General features: G+C 41.1%; 1 protein-coding gene across 2 annotated transcripts in view; it reads right to left on the bottom strand.

Moving 5' to 3' along the window:
• The window catches only part of LOC100081686 (interleukin 1 receptor accessory protein), a 90,745-nt gene extending 75,852 nt beyond the window's left edge, over positions 1-14,893 (bottom strand). For both annotated transcript variants that reach the window (XM_029069236.1, XM_029069237.1), the window contains exon 1: positions 14,825-14,893. In XM_029069236.1, the coding sequence (XP_028925069.1) occupies positions 14,825-14,888 (64 nt within the window). In that variant the 5' untranslated portion in view covers positions 14,889-14,893. The remainder of the gene's footprint in view (positions 1-14,824) is intronic.
• Positions 14,894-15,527: the final 634 nt, after the last annotated feature.

The following is a 15,527-nucleotide window of genomic DNA, read 5'->3' as shown; positions in this document are numbered from 1 at the left end:
GTTCTTACAAACTGAAAAGACTTAAAGAATCTCTATGCTATTCCTGTGTACTCTCCCAAGAGCTAAGTACAGTTATCTGTACACAAAAAGTGTTCAGTACCACTGACTGTGTCATTAGCTTCCCATTCCTCAAACTGGAAATCCTTCTCTTTATTCATACTACACCATATTGCTTTCTACTGGCTAGCATTATGTTATGCAACAGATGTATGCATGGGATTATATATATATATATATATATAACTGTACTTAATTTTCAAAGATGTTACTCTCAAAGGTAAGATCACAACCATGTCTGAGTATGGTTGAAAAGATAAACACTTCCACCTCACCAAGAACATATCTTAATTATCTAGGTCATTCGTCTCCAACTTTTCAGAACATCTAATAATAACAGTAATAATAATGACGGTATTTATGAAACACTTACCACTGCCAAGGTCTGTATTAAGGGCTGGGGTAGATGCAAGATAATCAGATCATTTTAAGGCAACAAACTCATTTTTAGTTTTAATTAGGTTATAAACTGCCCTTTTCTCTCCATCCAAAATGCTACTATGCTGATGCAAGCACTCATCATATCCCACCTTGACTAACTGCATCAACCTCCTCGCTGACTTCCCTGCTTCCTCTCTCCCCACTCCAGTCTGGGTCACTTTTCTGAAAAAAAAAAGTTCAGTCCACATATCCCCACTCCTTCGGTGGTTTCCCATCCAACTCCACATCAAACAGAAACTCCATACAATTGACTTTAAAGAGCTCAATCAGTTTGCCTTCTCCTCTCTTATCTCATCAGTTTCCTATTACAATCCAGTCAACATGCTTCACTCCTCCAATGCCAACCGCCTTGATCTCAATATCCTGTTAACAACTCCTCACCCACAACCTTCCTCTAGCCTGGAACTCCCCATCACCAGACCCTTCTGATATGCCAGACCACCACTCTTCCCACCTTTGAAGCCTTATAAAGGTCAAATCTCCAAGAGGCTTTCTCTGATTAAGTCCTTTTTTCCCCTACTCCTTCTTCCTTCTGCATTACCTATTCCATTGGATCTATACCTTTAAACATTTGATATTCACCTGAACTTCATCATTTATGCACATACATGTAAGTTACTTTATTTATTAATGCCTGCCTCCCCTTCTAAACTGTAAGTTCCTTGTGGAAATATGTCTACCAACTCTGTTGATTGTATCCTCCCAATTGCTTGGTACCACGTTCTGAACACAGTAAGCACTCAGTACCATTTATTGATAAAAATTTCTATTGCTATGGTATTTGTTAAGCATTTACAATTCCTTGACACATAGTACTTTCCAAGCACTCAGTACAGTGCTCTGGATACAGTAAGTGTTCAATAAATACGACTAAATGAATGAATGACTTATTCCAGTTCTCTCATTTACCTCAATCCTTGCAGCTTAACCAACCCAAAATGCATTACCTAGACTCCCTCCTGAACAACAATCTCTCCACAGTGACCAAAAGAAGCAACCAGTAACTACTGCCTCCCCTCCACACCACAGCCTCTGCTCCAGACATGCCCCGGGCATGCTGGGCCACGGGGATTTAAATAGCAAGAGCAGCATGTCCTCGGCATCATCCTACCTGAGCACTGACACTGGCTCTCACCTTCTCAATTGAGGAGGCCCCATCCCATCTGCTTTCCACCACCCCGGAGGAAAAAAGAACAGCACCTGGAGCATCGTACGGGCACCACAAAGTCCTGGGATGACTGGCATTAACTGTAGAGCTTGCTGCAGCAATGGGTTTACCTTGGACTCTGACCGAAGGAGCCTGAAATGCTGTTCCTCTAGCCACAGCACCCTACTAGTTTTGTTTTTATTTCATATATTTGTGATTGTCTTTTACATTGTTTGAGTGTTCTCTTATTTCAATCACTCCTAATGTGTCTGTTCCCAGTCCCCTCCCCCCTACTTAACTTCGTAGGCTGTGAGTCTCCAAAGGACTGTATCTGATTCACACCTGTTCATTCATTCCCAGTGCTCAGTGCAGTGCTCTGTGCTTATTATGCATTTAGTAAATAGTATTTCTTCCAGTAACACCCAGTCACTGTTTCCTTCCTACTGGGATGTTTTCTTCCTAATTTCCCTTCTTCATGATGTCACTCCCCACTCCTAAGATACTTCCTTGCACCAAACTTTGCAGCATTTTTTGTCCTATCATTGCAAATGCCATCTAGCAGACCCTCAGGGAGCTCCTTCCCAATCTGCTACACAGGGAAGCTGAACTAGATAGTCTATAAATGGGTCTTTGCTCTTTCTAGGTATAAACGACACTACCCTGAATGTGGACTTGTAAGGGTTGCTACTTCCGATACACCTTTTTCAATTCCGTTCAATATTCAAGGGGTGCTCGCTCTTTAAAGGGAACCTGATCATTATAATAGCCAGGAGGAATGGTAAAGGAGACCATTTTTATCTAAATTAAAGAGGTTAATTACGGACACTTGGCTTCAGCAGAGACCTCGAAGCAATCTCCTTTGTAAATTTGACTTCTGCATACCCTTTTAAGAAGCCAAGGCAGCAGAAGAGCCAAAAATGTCAATCTGTCAGCTAAGCAGTTTTCTCTGGCTTTAACTGCCTCTGTTTTATTAACATTAAGCATAGTCAAGTGTGACTCAGGTCCTGCATGAGGTGGGAAAGGGAGAACTGTTTTCAAACTGAGAGAATCACCACAGCAGGTCACACTTGAAGTCGGTTAAAAAGACAATTAGAGGCCGATTGTTTATTACCCTAAAAACAAAACACTTCATCACCAGCAGCAGAGCTCAATTACCAGGACAATAGAGAAACTGCCTGGCTGACAATCATCAATCAACTCACCCTGCCACCTCCCATTACAGCCAACAGTCATTCTGTTGTGTCTTCTGTTCAAATTACACAGTACATTGAATTGTGAGTCACATTGAGAATGTGTCTGTGTCTCTCCCTCTGAGAATAAACTTTCTGGGAGACAGGATGGCACATAGTTTTCAACTATTCATACACATCGGATGGTCTTGGGAATTGCAACTCACTTAAATTTTCCTTAACCCTCTTCCAATCCATTCCCCACCCACCTCAACTGAAATTTTCCTGTCTAAACCAAAACTGGAAAAGTGGGATGGGGAGCAGTCAGAAGTCAGAGGTTCTGGGGTGTCTTGGGATGCAGAAAGGAGATAAGGGTAAAATCATTCTGCAGTGGCTCCTTTCTCCCAGAGTAGCTGTTAGGGTGTAGATGAGGGGCAGGGACATATGAGTAACTGGAGAAGGAAGAAATTCACTACCTGTGAAACACACAGGCAAACAAGTGAGGATAAGGGAGGGGGCATGTATATTTTAGGACTAGAGAGATTACGTGGGAAGCAGCACGATCTAGTGGAAAGAGCATGGGCCTGGGAGTCAGAGGACCTGGGTTCTACTCCTGGCTCTGCCATGCATTCTGCTGTGTGACCTTGGGAAAGTCACAACTTCTCTGTGCCTCAGTTACCTCATTTCAAAAATGGGGATTAAGACTGTGAGCCCCCATGTGAGACATGGGCTGTGTTCAACCTTATTAGCACTTAGACCAGTCCCCGGGACAAAGTGCTTAACAATACCATAAAAAAGTGACTAGCTTTCCATTAAATGAGGATCAACTTTCAAAAGGGTTCATTATCCAGGCTCTTTACTTCTTTGTTCTTCTCTTCTGTTGTCCACTTTTTGGGTTCTTTTCTACTGAATAGCACCTCCTCTGAAACTTGTTGACAGAACACAATAAAACACAGAACTAAAATTTGATTATCAGACTATCTCACCCACTAGACTGTAAACTCACTGTGGGTATCTACTAACTCTCTTGGTTATATTGTACTCTTCTAAGAGCTTAGTACAATGTTCTGCACACAGTAACCATTTAATACAATTGACTATCAGTTTTCAGTTCCCCAACTCATACTCTCATACTTCCCAGGTTGGTTTAAAAAGGATATCTTCTCATAAGCAAAATCTACCTTCTCTACCTTTGCCTCTGACCCCAGTCCCATCTCAATTTCTAACAATTTCACCCCGTCTTCTTCCCTCCCTCACTGGCATTTTTAGCCCCTCACCCTTTGATGATGCCTTCCCCTCTGTTTTCAATCAACCAATTGTTTTTATTGAGAACATACTGTGCACAGAATACTGTTCTAAGCACTTGAGAGGGTACAATATAACAGAGTTGGTAGACATGTTCCTTTCCCATAACGAGCTTTATTCATGCTCTTGTCTCCCTTATTCTCAAAAAGCCTGTTCAGGATTACTCTGCATCCTCCAATCATTGCTCCCATCTCCATGCACCCATTCCTGTCCCAAATGGGTCGGATATATCCATTGTCTTTACTTCCTCAGCTCCAACTCCCTTTGTCACCTTCCCAAACACAATTTCCATCCTCCTCACTCTAATTGAAACTGCCTTCTCTAAAACCACCTTCTTGTGGTCCAATCTAAAGGAGTCTATAATTCTATAATCCTCCTTTACCTCATGGCTGTCTTTGACATCGTGGACTACTCCCTACCCCTGGAAACACTGCCATCCCAGATCACTTAAACCCAACTCTTTCACAATTGTGTCTTTTTAGAATTTCTTCCACTCGACCCCACTGCCACTCAGAATAACTGAAATGATCATTTGGCTTAAAGGCCACAGGCCATGTGTCATATTTTACAAATATCCTCCAAGACATCCCCTGGGATTGAATAGATTTATGGGGAGCTGACCCTCCTCCTCTGAGATGCCAGGCTTTAACTCTTGCACCTTGACTGTAGAAGAGGATTCCCTCAGCAGACCGACAGTGTTCTGCCTGAGTAGCCCCTTTGTCTAGAGTGAGTGCTGGTGACAGTCATTCTAACTGTGCTGTTCCATCCTGCACTCAATCTTGGAAGTCCTTGAGAATAAGAAGACATTTTGGCACCATCAAAAATAAAAGGGAACTTGGAGTGAAACCACTGTCAGATTTCAAAACCATTTCACATCCAATCTCTGCCAAGCACAGCAAAAATAGCTGGAATTTTAGGCACGTAAAAGAGTTCTAATGATAATATTTTCTAGTTCTTTTGTGTTGGCTATCTAAGGACATCAGAGAAACCTGTACACCTCATCTTCAAAGGAGAAACAGCTAAATGCTCTCAGAAAATCACCAAGTTGTTCTGATTTCCTGAGATCATCAACTGAATCTCAAGAAAGGAAAAGTAAGACTCTTTGGGACAGCAGAATGGAGGTAGCACCACAGCCAATGACTACATCTACTTGATTCTAATCTCAAAATAAAGATCCTCCTCTCCCAGCATTCCCCTATGTTCTTCCCTACTCCAAACTCAAATGTAAAGCTAGCTCACAAAGCATCATCCTTGGGGTCATAACCAACCACCACCCTGGCAGGAGAAGAATCTCATTAGAAAGGTACTAGATCAAAACGAAAATAAAAAGTCTTAATTCAACACCCTGGTGTAAATAATCACTATCCCCATCACCATAATGTTTGTGATAGTTGAGTGCTTACTAAGTGCCAAGGACTGTTCTCAGCACTGAGGCAGGCACAAGAAAATCAGGTTGGCTGCAGTCTTGTCTCACAAACAGTCTAAGCAGGAGGGAAAACAGGTATTGAATCACATTTTACAGATGAGGAAATTGGTCTGAAATTCAAACGCTAGAAGCCTGTTTGCTTGCTCACTTGTCATGCTACCCTTGTCACCCATCACAGTATATAATAGAGTTGGCTGTGCATGGGGAAAAAAATGCAACTAAAAAGTAAATACTAACTACTTCATTATCTTTTTTGGGAAACAAGGACAGTAATGGAAAGGGCAATTTTTTTAAAAGTTCTGGCATAAAGAAGGATGGAAAAACCCCAGTGATCGCTCAGGAAATGTTACACCATGGTGAGGAATAGAAACTGCCACAGTCGCAGGTTGAATTTAGTGGATGTAGTTAAAATTTAAAATGCCTTTGAATGCACTGTGAAAACCTAGTTATGTAATTAACCTGGGTTAAAATAATGAAATAATTATGAGGTGCCAACCACCACACTGAGCACTGGGGTAGATGCAAGATTTTACATGTCTACTTAGGACTCTTAATAGTGATGATGAATTAGGAGGCTACCACTCTTCCAAAAGGCTCAAGAATCACTGATTTAGTGTCTCAGATTGTCAAACTCCATTTCGATATCAATCTCTTCAGGATGAGCAGCTCCGGTTTCCTTTGGTGCTTCTAAAGGGCTCTGAAATTTCATCTTCTGCCCACTGTCTGTTAAACACTGCACTTAGAAGTTCCTTATTCACTCATTTAACTGCCAAATTTGATTTCCCTGTTTCTTAAAAAAAAAACAAACTGTCAATTTAAGTCAGTGGAACTTGTTCTGGATGGCTGTTGCAGTGACTTCTTGTTTTTACATTGAGTAGGGGAAAAATTGGGAAATTTGGCTTGTGTTCTTTCACAGCTTTTGGTTTTGAAATTTTGTCATGGTAATGACTTCACGATAAATGGCCAGAAGACCATCAAATTTTAAAGCCAGAGAAATTATTCTGTTCATTTAGATAAGTCCATTCTTATGAAGAATGTATGCTTCTATCATATTCCTGTACTTACATAACGTCTTGATGAAACAGGGTAACATTCCTTGTAAACATGGTTGTTTGTGAATGAATGAATGATCTAGCCAATCATATTTACTAAGCACTTAATGTGTGCAGAGCAAGTACAATATAACAATAAAGTGTGACAATCCCTGCCCACAACTAGTTCACAACTTAGATGGGGGAGGAAGACTGACATCAATACAAATAGACATAAATACAAACAAATAAAATTACAGATATATACATAAGTGCTGTGGGGCTGGGAGAAGAAGGGATGAACAAAGGGAGCAAATCCGGGCGACGCAGAAGGGAGTGGGAGATGAGGATAAAGTGGGGTTTATTCTGGGAAACGTTTTCCCATTGACTATATAAATTAGGACCCTTTTGGAGCCCATGGTCAAAAAACATGAATTTCTATGAATTCCTATGTAAACTGTAACTATATCATTATTTAATTTTTGTTAAATTCAATGCCAAACATTCACAATATTACATAAGTAAGGAACTGTACTTGATCATGAGTCTATGCAGGAGGCAGCAAATGCCTGTTCTGACTGTGAGAGTGGAGACTCACTCTTCCTGGAGAAGACTGTGAACTTGAATGGAACAGCTGCATCTTTTGTTCCTAAAGTACCTTGTATCTAGTGGTTTCCTTCCAAACACCTCTGAACACTAATGAACTCCTCTGTTCATTTAGGGTCTTTTTTTATTATTTATAAGTTCATCTAATTTCTTGGAAATCAATGCAAAATTTGAACAAGTGCTGAAGAAATAACAACTACATCTGTTTGGAATCTTGCAATCATGTATTGGATTGTTGAAAGTAAATGAAGTCCTCACTGGACTATGATTCCCTTGAATGAAATGCAATATAGTAGACATCGTCAACGTCCATTTCTAAATTTCCTTGTCTCCATAGCCCAGTACATACTCCCCAGAGCATTTATGCATATTTCCTTCTACTCTACCATTTCCCTATCTGTAATTATTTTAATGTTTGTCTTCCCCTTTAGATTGTAAGCTTCTTACGGGCAGGGATCATGTTTATCAACTCTATCATATTGTACTCTCTCAAGTGCTTAGTACAGTGCTCTGCACACAGTAAGTACTTAATGAATACCATTGATCAGCTCAATAAATACCATTGATCAATTGATTGATCAGAACAAAAGCACTTAATCAGCTCTCTCCCCACCTGATCTCACCCCTCCCACTACAACCCGGCCAGCACTTCGCTCCTCTAATTCCAGCCTACTCACTGTGCCTCAATTTTGTCTCTCCTGCCGTTAACTCCCCCTGTTCAAACCCTCCCTCCCCATCTTTAAAGCCCTACTAAATTTATATTTCTCATTTCTCTGTGTCACACTAAGCACTTATGTACTCAGCCAATACTCAGCAGCATGGCCTAGTGGATAGAACATGGGCCTGGGAGTTAGAAGGGCCTAGATTCCAATCCTGACTCCACCACTGGTCTGCTGCATGACCTTGGGCAAGGCACTTACCTTCTCTGTGCCACAGTTACCACATTTGTAAAATGGGGTTAATGCTGTGAGTCCCATGTGGGACATGGACTGTGTCCAACCTGATTAGATTTCAACTACTCTGGCACTTAATAAAGTGCCTGAACATAGGAAGTGCTTAAAAAATACCAAAACAATACCAAAAAATAAAAAAGCCCACAGCTCAGCTGGTTTCCTTATTCCTTAATGTATTTTAATGTCTACCTCACCCACTAGATTTCACTCTATTGTACTCTTCTCAGTGCTTCATATGGTGCTTGGCAGAGAGTCAATGCTCAATAAATACCATTGATTATCTTCAGGGACCTTTTACTCCTTTTATTTGCATCTGGTGCTGGGCAGCTACCTCATACACAGCTGTATCCAGAAAACAACTACACTGTGTCCTTTCCCATGCATCCTATATGGGAACATTTCAAGGATTAGCAAAGGCCCTAAGGAATTTTGGATATCGCAGCTCTGCCTGGAGCTTGGGGTAACCTCAGATAGCCTCTCCCACACTGCAGGCAACCATTACTGGTTCCATTACAGCCTGGAAGAGTTTTCTGGAACCACTGCAGCTTCTGGAGACTATTCTGACTTCTGCTGAAAAGGTTCCAGGCAACTTTTCCACACCCCTAACCATTCAGCCTGGAATCTCCCGAGGCTATATCCCAATCCCCTATCAGAGCTGGAGTATCTCAAACAAGTAGGCACCTCTGTGCCCCAGGAAGTACTCTCCCAAATGCTCAGTACAAAGTAAGTGCTCAATAAGTATGATTTAATTAATGAATGAATCCCCAATTCCTCCTGTTCCTAAGCATCATATTTACAGTCATCAACCCACAACATCTACAGGAGTAACCTCCTGCATATTTCCATATCCCTCCATGAAAGAATTTCAAAACTCTCATTCTCATTTGAGTTTTTCAAACTCATTCTCTCAGCTCTCCTAGTAAAATCTTTTTTTTAGAAATGGGAAAATGATCTGTTCCCTTTGAAGTGATGTCAAGGGTCAACGAGTAAGTCAGCATTAACTCTGCGTTAGGTGTCAGGTCTTCAGGTGCTTATTTCCTTCTGCAAATGGTAAAACAGGCTTTCATATTACAGATTACTTTTTTTTAATGGTATTTGTTAAACACTTACTACGGGCCAGGCATTGTTCTAAGCCCTGGGGTAGATAAAAAGTAATCAGGTTGGACACAGTCCATGTCCCACATAAGGCTCACAGTCTTAATCCCCATTTTTACAGATGAGGTATCAAAGAAGTGAAGTCACTTGCCCAAGGTCACACAGCAGGCAAATGGTGGAGCTGGTATTAGAACCCAGGTCCTTCTGACTCGCAGGCCCATGCTCTATTAGGCCAAGCGGCTTCTCTTGTAAACAGATTAAGATTCCAAAGAAAAATTTATCATACCCACGTAATTTCCTCCACTGCAAAATACTCTCCGCCCCCAATTTTGGAGGAAGCACAAGATTATTTTTGAAAGCAGTGATAGCAGTGCACTCTTGGTAAGAAGAGGAGATGGGTCTAAATATACTAACACAGCAGATAACAGCACCACTCTAGGGAGAAGTTTCCACATGGAAGCTTGAGAACTCCAGGGAAAGAAGCAGAAGGATGTCAGGCTTAATTTGGTAAGTCCCCTTAGTGTGCTGCACTTGGGAGAGTTCAATAGAAGTGATTCAGCTTCAAGTGTCCTCTTACCTTTCTCTATCTTATCCCCTTCTCTCCCCCTCTTCTCCCATCTCTTACTCCTGCTCCTATTATTGCTAGACTTAATTTCTATATGACCCCAAGTAATAGCCCATTCCCTTTTGGAAGCTGCAAGCGATATGCAAAAAGCACAGCAATTATGGGAGTCAATAATGTAGTTTCTTTTTCAGGAGGAAATATCATTTCTTAGGTTCTCATATGTTGCATTCCTCCTTTTATAGTATTTTCTACTGGCAATAAACCATGAAAGTATAGTTCAAAACATTCTATTCGCTGTTTATTTCTCAAATAACTCAGGGGAAATGGACCGGATAGGGAATTTTACCTCTTTGAATAGGAATAGCCCTGCCTTTTGATCAGGCACTCATTAATTCCCTCGTTTACCCATTCTTTCATTGACAGTGTTGAGCATCAATTATTATGCAATACCATTTACTAGGTGCTTGGGAAACCTACAATGAAATTAAGTCTTGTGAGAAAGCAGACACAAACTGCCAGATATGCTAAAGAAGGATTATGTTCCTGAAGAACCTCATATTAGGGAAAACGTAGCAATAAAGGTGCCTTGACTAAATCAATGCAAACCAACATTTAACCTTGGGCCAGAGGCCTTGTTCCTTTTATTGACTTGGTTAGGGAAGCAAGAAACCTCAGCTGTCTACAATTTTTACCCCCCTTGGCAGAAAAATCTTCTCCCAGAGCTCCCCAAGCTACCTCGAATGTCAGTTGCTCTGGCTAAGATTCTGTTTCATCTAATTCAGTCTGAGATGGATCCAAAGTCCAGAATGCATTGTGGCTTAGTGGAAGGAACAGGATTGGGGGTTCTGGACCTGGCTCTGCCACTTGCCAATGGGAATTTGGGCAAGTCACTTAACTTCTCTGGGCCTCAGGTTCCTTATCTAATGCCCTCCCTCCCTCTTAGGCTGTGAGCTCCATATGAGAGAGGGGCTTTGTCCCAACTGGTTATGTCAGAGCTAGCCCAGCATTTAGTACAGTGCTTGTCAGATATTAGTGCTTAAGGTAAGCAAAGTCATGTGGTCTAGAGGAAAGAACATGGGCCTGGGAGTCAGAGGACCTGGGTTCTAACTCCGACTTTGCTGTGTGACTTTGGGAAAGTTACTTCACTTCTCTGGGCCTCATTTCCCTCATTTGCAAAATGTGGATTCAATATCTCCTTGACCTCCTTACTTAGGCAGTAAGCAACATGCTGGATTTGATTATCTTGCCTCAGTTACCTCATCTGAAAAATGGAGATTAAGACTGTGAGCCCTATGTGGGGCAGGGACTGTGTCCAACCCAATTATCTTGTATCTACCCCAGCGCTTAGTACACTGTCTGGAACATAGCAAGCACTTAACAAATACCATTATTATTATTATCACATACCACTCAGACAGATGAGCATTGACAGAAGAATGTTTTATCCAAAGCTCATAATAGGAATGCTGTGGAAAAACTAAATACAATAGTAAAGGAATGAGATAATGGATACAAATGAAAACATGAGTGAATAAGGTATTTAGGAAAATAGCGTGGCCTGGTGGACAGAGGATGGGCCTGGGAGTCAGGAGAGCTAGGTTCTAACTCTGGCTTCACCACTTGCCTGCTTATAACCTTGGAATCTCACTTAACTTCTCTGTGCCTGGGTGTCTTCAACTGTAAAATGGGGATTTGATACCTGCTTTCTCACCCACTTAGACCAAGAGACCCATGTGAGACAGGGACTATGTCCAACATGATTAACTTGTATCTATCCCAGTGCTTACAGTGCTTGACTCAGAGTAAGCATTTAACAAATACCCTATTTTTAAAAAAAATTGAATAACAAATAAAGCAAGCAGATTAATACAAGAGTCTTGACATTACTAAATGCATGTCCAGGAATGTGGAGCAATTGATTAGGACAGGCTTTCCAGAATAGAAGTCCTTTAACGAGGGTTTTGCAATACAAGCGGGTCAGTGGTGAAGCAAGGAAAGGCTTAAATAAACAGGTCAGGTCAGAGATGGGAAAGTCAAGATGAAGATTATCTTGGGAAGAGTGAATAGCCAAAGCTATGATGAAACAAGAAAAATGGGAGGATAGGTAAAAGGAAATCAGCTGACAGCTAATGGAAAACCTTGAAGCCAATGGATAGGAGGTTTTGCTTTTTCAGAGAAGTGGTATTACTGGAGATTTTTGAGGAGAGTACTGAGATGGGCTTTATAGAGCCCCCAAAGAGCAAGTCATTATTACACACATGGGTTGTTGGAGGTCTTTTAAATGACAGATAAACTCTGAAATAAAAAAATCCCAGATTTAAATGTTGTCTTTCCTCTCTCAACAATTTCCCCACCTCCAACTCCTTTCCACTGTAGTCACTGTCAGAAGGTCTGTAACTGCCAGAAAATAAGCTTTGAGAAGCAATAGCTCAACCTTCTGACACAATGTCACTGAAATACATCAAAATCAAAATGGATGGCAGTTCCTCATTTTTATTCTAAAGGACGGTTTAAATCTGAGTCTGGTTGGATGGTTTGATGTGTAACAAGCAGACAGAAAGTGAGTGCTGAGATGTTGAACAAGGAATCATGAAAGGTCACTCAGGGGCTTGGATAGCTTAGCTTTCCATGAATGCGAAGAAGGAACCTGGAAAAAGAACCAGTTGTTCAGAAGGAGCACACAGAGCAGTCTTAAGAAAAAGCTTGCTTTTAGTAAATCTAAATTTTCCACATCCTTGTGCCCACAACTTCTTTTTCATTCCTCTTCTAAAATACTGAAGTCTTAACAAACACTACTTTCACCTCACTTCCTGAGATGAAAGGAAGGGCCACATCATGCATTCCTCATTTGGCCATATAATTGTTTGTCCCATCCCTAAAGCAATTAAAAAAACCAAACATAAACACACGCACAATTGTATCATTCCATGGAGTTGCCGTGTTAAAAATAAAGTGAAGGATTGGCTGTGCTACAAAATACCCAGGTCCTTCTATATCTCTACATTACCATACTGCCTCAGTGCAGCAGCATGTTATATATTTACATCATACTCCAACATATTGATGCAATATTACAGCAGATATGTGGTGGTTCACCTCTTGATTTAGGGACATCTGATGAGAAATAATGATGATAAGGCATATAAAGGACGGACGTGTAAATGCTATGAATGGCAACAGCCCTCACAAAGAACTGTGGGTGTCTTGATCGGCGCAGTGATGTTCTTTTTTCCTAATTAAACCAGAGCCAATTCCTCTTTCTATTTTATTATGGTAAACAACGCTTCCTTTTTTCCAAATAGGAAGCCCAGCACAGATACAGACACAATACACCTCTTCATAATGAACACAACTGAATGTGTGTCAGATGGGCTGTGGGAATTACAACATATTTCCTGCTTGCTCGGTGACTCAATAAGGCTGGTATGAGAACCCAACTTATTCAAGAAGTTCCCCGGGCTCAGCCTTCACGATGGAGCCATGAGTCACAGCTCAAGCGTAGAAAGCCCACTTTCCAGATGTAAACAGGAAGGAAGACCTTTGTGGTCAAACTTGGAGTTAAATTAATTGAGAAATGTAGGGTAACAGGCAAGTCCTTGGTTCAAAGAACAAGAATCTTGCTAGTTTATTATGGCTTCCCTTGGCTCCTAGGAGTGCGAATGAGATACCGGGAGGTAGGCGGGGCCAGAAAAATCAAGAAGCAGATGGCTTCCTAAATGGTGTTTTGTGATAAAACTGGTCAGCTTGCTTATTTCACCTGCTTCTGACAGATTTTGGAGGCAGTAGAAGAAATATTTGAGAAGCTTCTCTCTTCTCCAAATGCATGAGGGTTCTGGGCGACTTGAGAAACAAGCATTAATTCATCACAGGATGTGCATTCCAAACCAGTGGGTATATATTTTTTATGTCAAGGAAAAAACAAAAAGACAGAGGATCTGAGTGCAATACTGATTTCCAATTCCTGGAATTAGCCCCCTGGGAACTATGGAAAGGTACATTTTTTTCCCTGGTGCTTCAGATACCCAGCCAATAAAATGGAAACATGCTTTTCACCTTTATAGATGGACAACAGCTGAGTCAGTCAATATCTCTAAGATATTTAGGGATTCCTAGTGAAAGGGTGATATTTACCACCTCCCCTCATTAATAGCAGTAATGAAGGAGGAGAATTTAGAAAGTCCTTGGTCTTACCACCCAGTTGAATCCCGAACACTGTCTTAAATTGAAATGCTGTCAATCTGAACTAGTTTTATCATAGGAATAATATTACAAATAGGGGATAGGGTTCATAAACCAAGGTTAGATACTGGATTTTTTTTTTTTTTTAACTAAAATGACCCAATCATTTGTGCTTAAATCAACTACACTACCTTTGTGTGTTTACAATGAGTCAGAGACATACCACAATAGGGGAGCACTGATGTCTATTTTGTTGGAAGCAAAATGGACATGTTAACCCTACCTGGTGATTGTGTAGCATCTCCCACCTCTCCACCCACCAGACTCTCCCCACTTCCACCTATCCCTCTTTAACACAATGTGGAGGGAAAAGAGGGAAAGTGTATTAAAATTATTTTCCAGCTTCTTAACAGCTCTGAATTAGGACCAAATACTTCTCCCCACCCACTGCCCTCATCTCTGGAACGAGCGCCAAAGAAAGAAGGCTAGGGTTGTGAATTGGAGATCAATGGGTTGTACAGCTGAGAGGGGTGTCCACTGTGGTAAGTACCATTCATTCAGTAGTATTTATTGAGCGCTTACTATGTGCAGAGCACTGTACTAAGTGCTTGGAATATACAATTCGGCAAAAGATAGAGTCAATCCCTGCCCAATGATGGGCTTACAGTACCACCTGTCTTTAAATTGAAGACTTTCTATAGCACGAATTCTAGTCCATGGAAATAGACTCAAAAGATACCAGGTGAAGAGGCTTCCAAAGGGGCAAGTTTTAGGGAAAAGAGAATCTTATATTCTAAGGGAGATCCCTTCTTTTCCTTCCCCTAAAAAAATCCAGAACATCATCTCTTACCTGAGGATCCACTTTGTAGTGTTACACAAAGCCAGAAAGTGACCAGAAAGCAGAAGAGGTCCATCCTGTCAAGATAAAAACAAACGGAGCCTCCTGTTAGTGTGACTTGAGGCATTTACAAAATTCAGCCCTCTAGACTGCAATCTCCTTGTGAGCAGAAAATGTATCTACCAATTCTTGTATTCTCACTAGCACTTAGTATAATGATGTGAACACAGTAAACTCTCAATAAATACCAACTGACTGGCTGATTCAATCCTTTCTCTTTCCAAAGAGATTCTATGCCAGGCCATCAGATTTAAACTGTATCGGTTTCATTTGTTGCCCTAGAGAACTGCCATTCACTTAAACACATATTGTTAGGTGATGAAGGCACATGTAGAAGTCTGGATTCCAGATGTTTCTACTTCTAAAGCCTTAACTGTCACTCCTATTAAGAATCCTCTTTGTGCCTGTGGGTGATTTTAAACAAAGTTCAATCCTTATCCTATAGAAATTGCACCGAGCTTCTTAGTCACAGAAATAGATCTCCACTCCTATTCACTCTTCTCTTCACACACACCCTCCCTCCAAATCCCATCACGTAAAGCTATAAGTGGTACTGGGATCTAGTAACTCTTTAACCAATTAGTATGCATTATTGGGGAGGGGGTGAAAGACAGAAAAAAAGACAGAGATGAAAGGCCCTGGCCTGAGATTCCCT

This window comes from Ornithorhynchus anatinus, chromosome 7, assembly GCF_004115215.2.
Source record: "Ornithorhynchus anatinus isolate Pmale09 chromosome 7, mOrnAna1.pri.v4, whole genome shotgun sequence".
NCBI lineage: Eukaryota > Metazoa > Chordata > Mammalia > Monotremata > Ornithorhynchidae > Ornithorhynchus > Ornithorhynchus anatinus.
The sequence above is the reverse complement of the archived record's forward strand: the minus strand, read 5'-3'. Positions and strand labels throughout refer to the sequence as shown.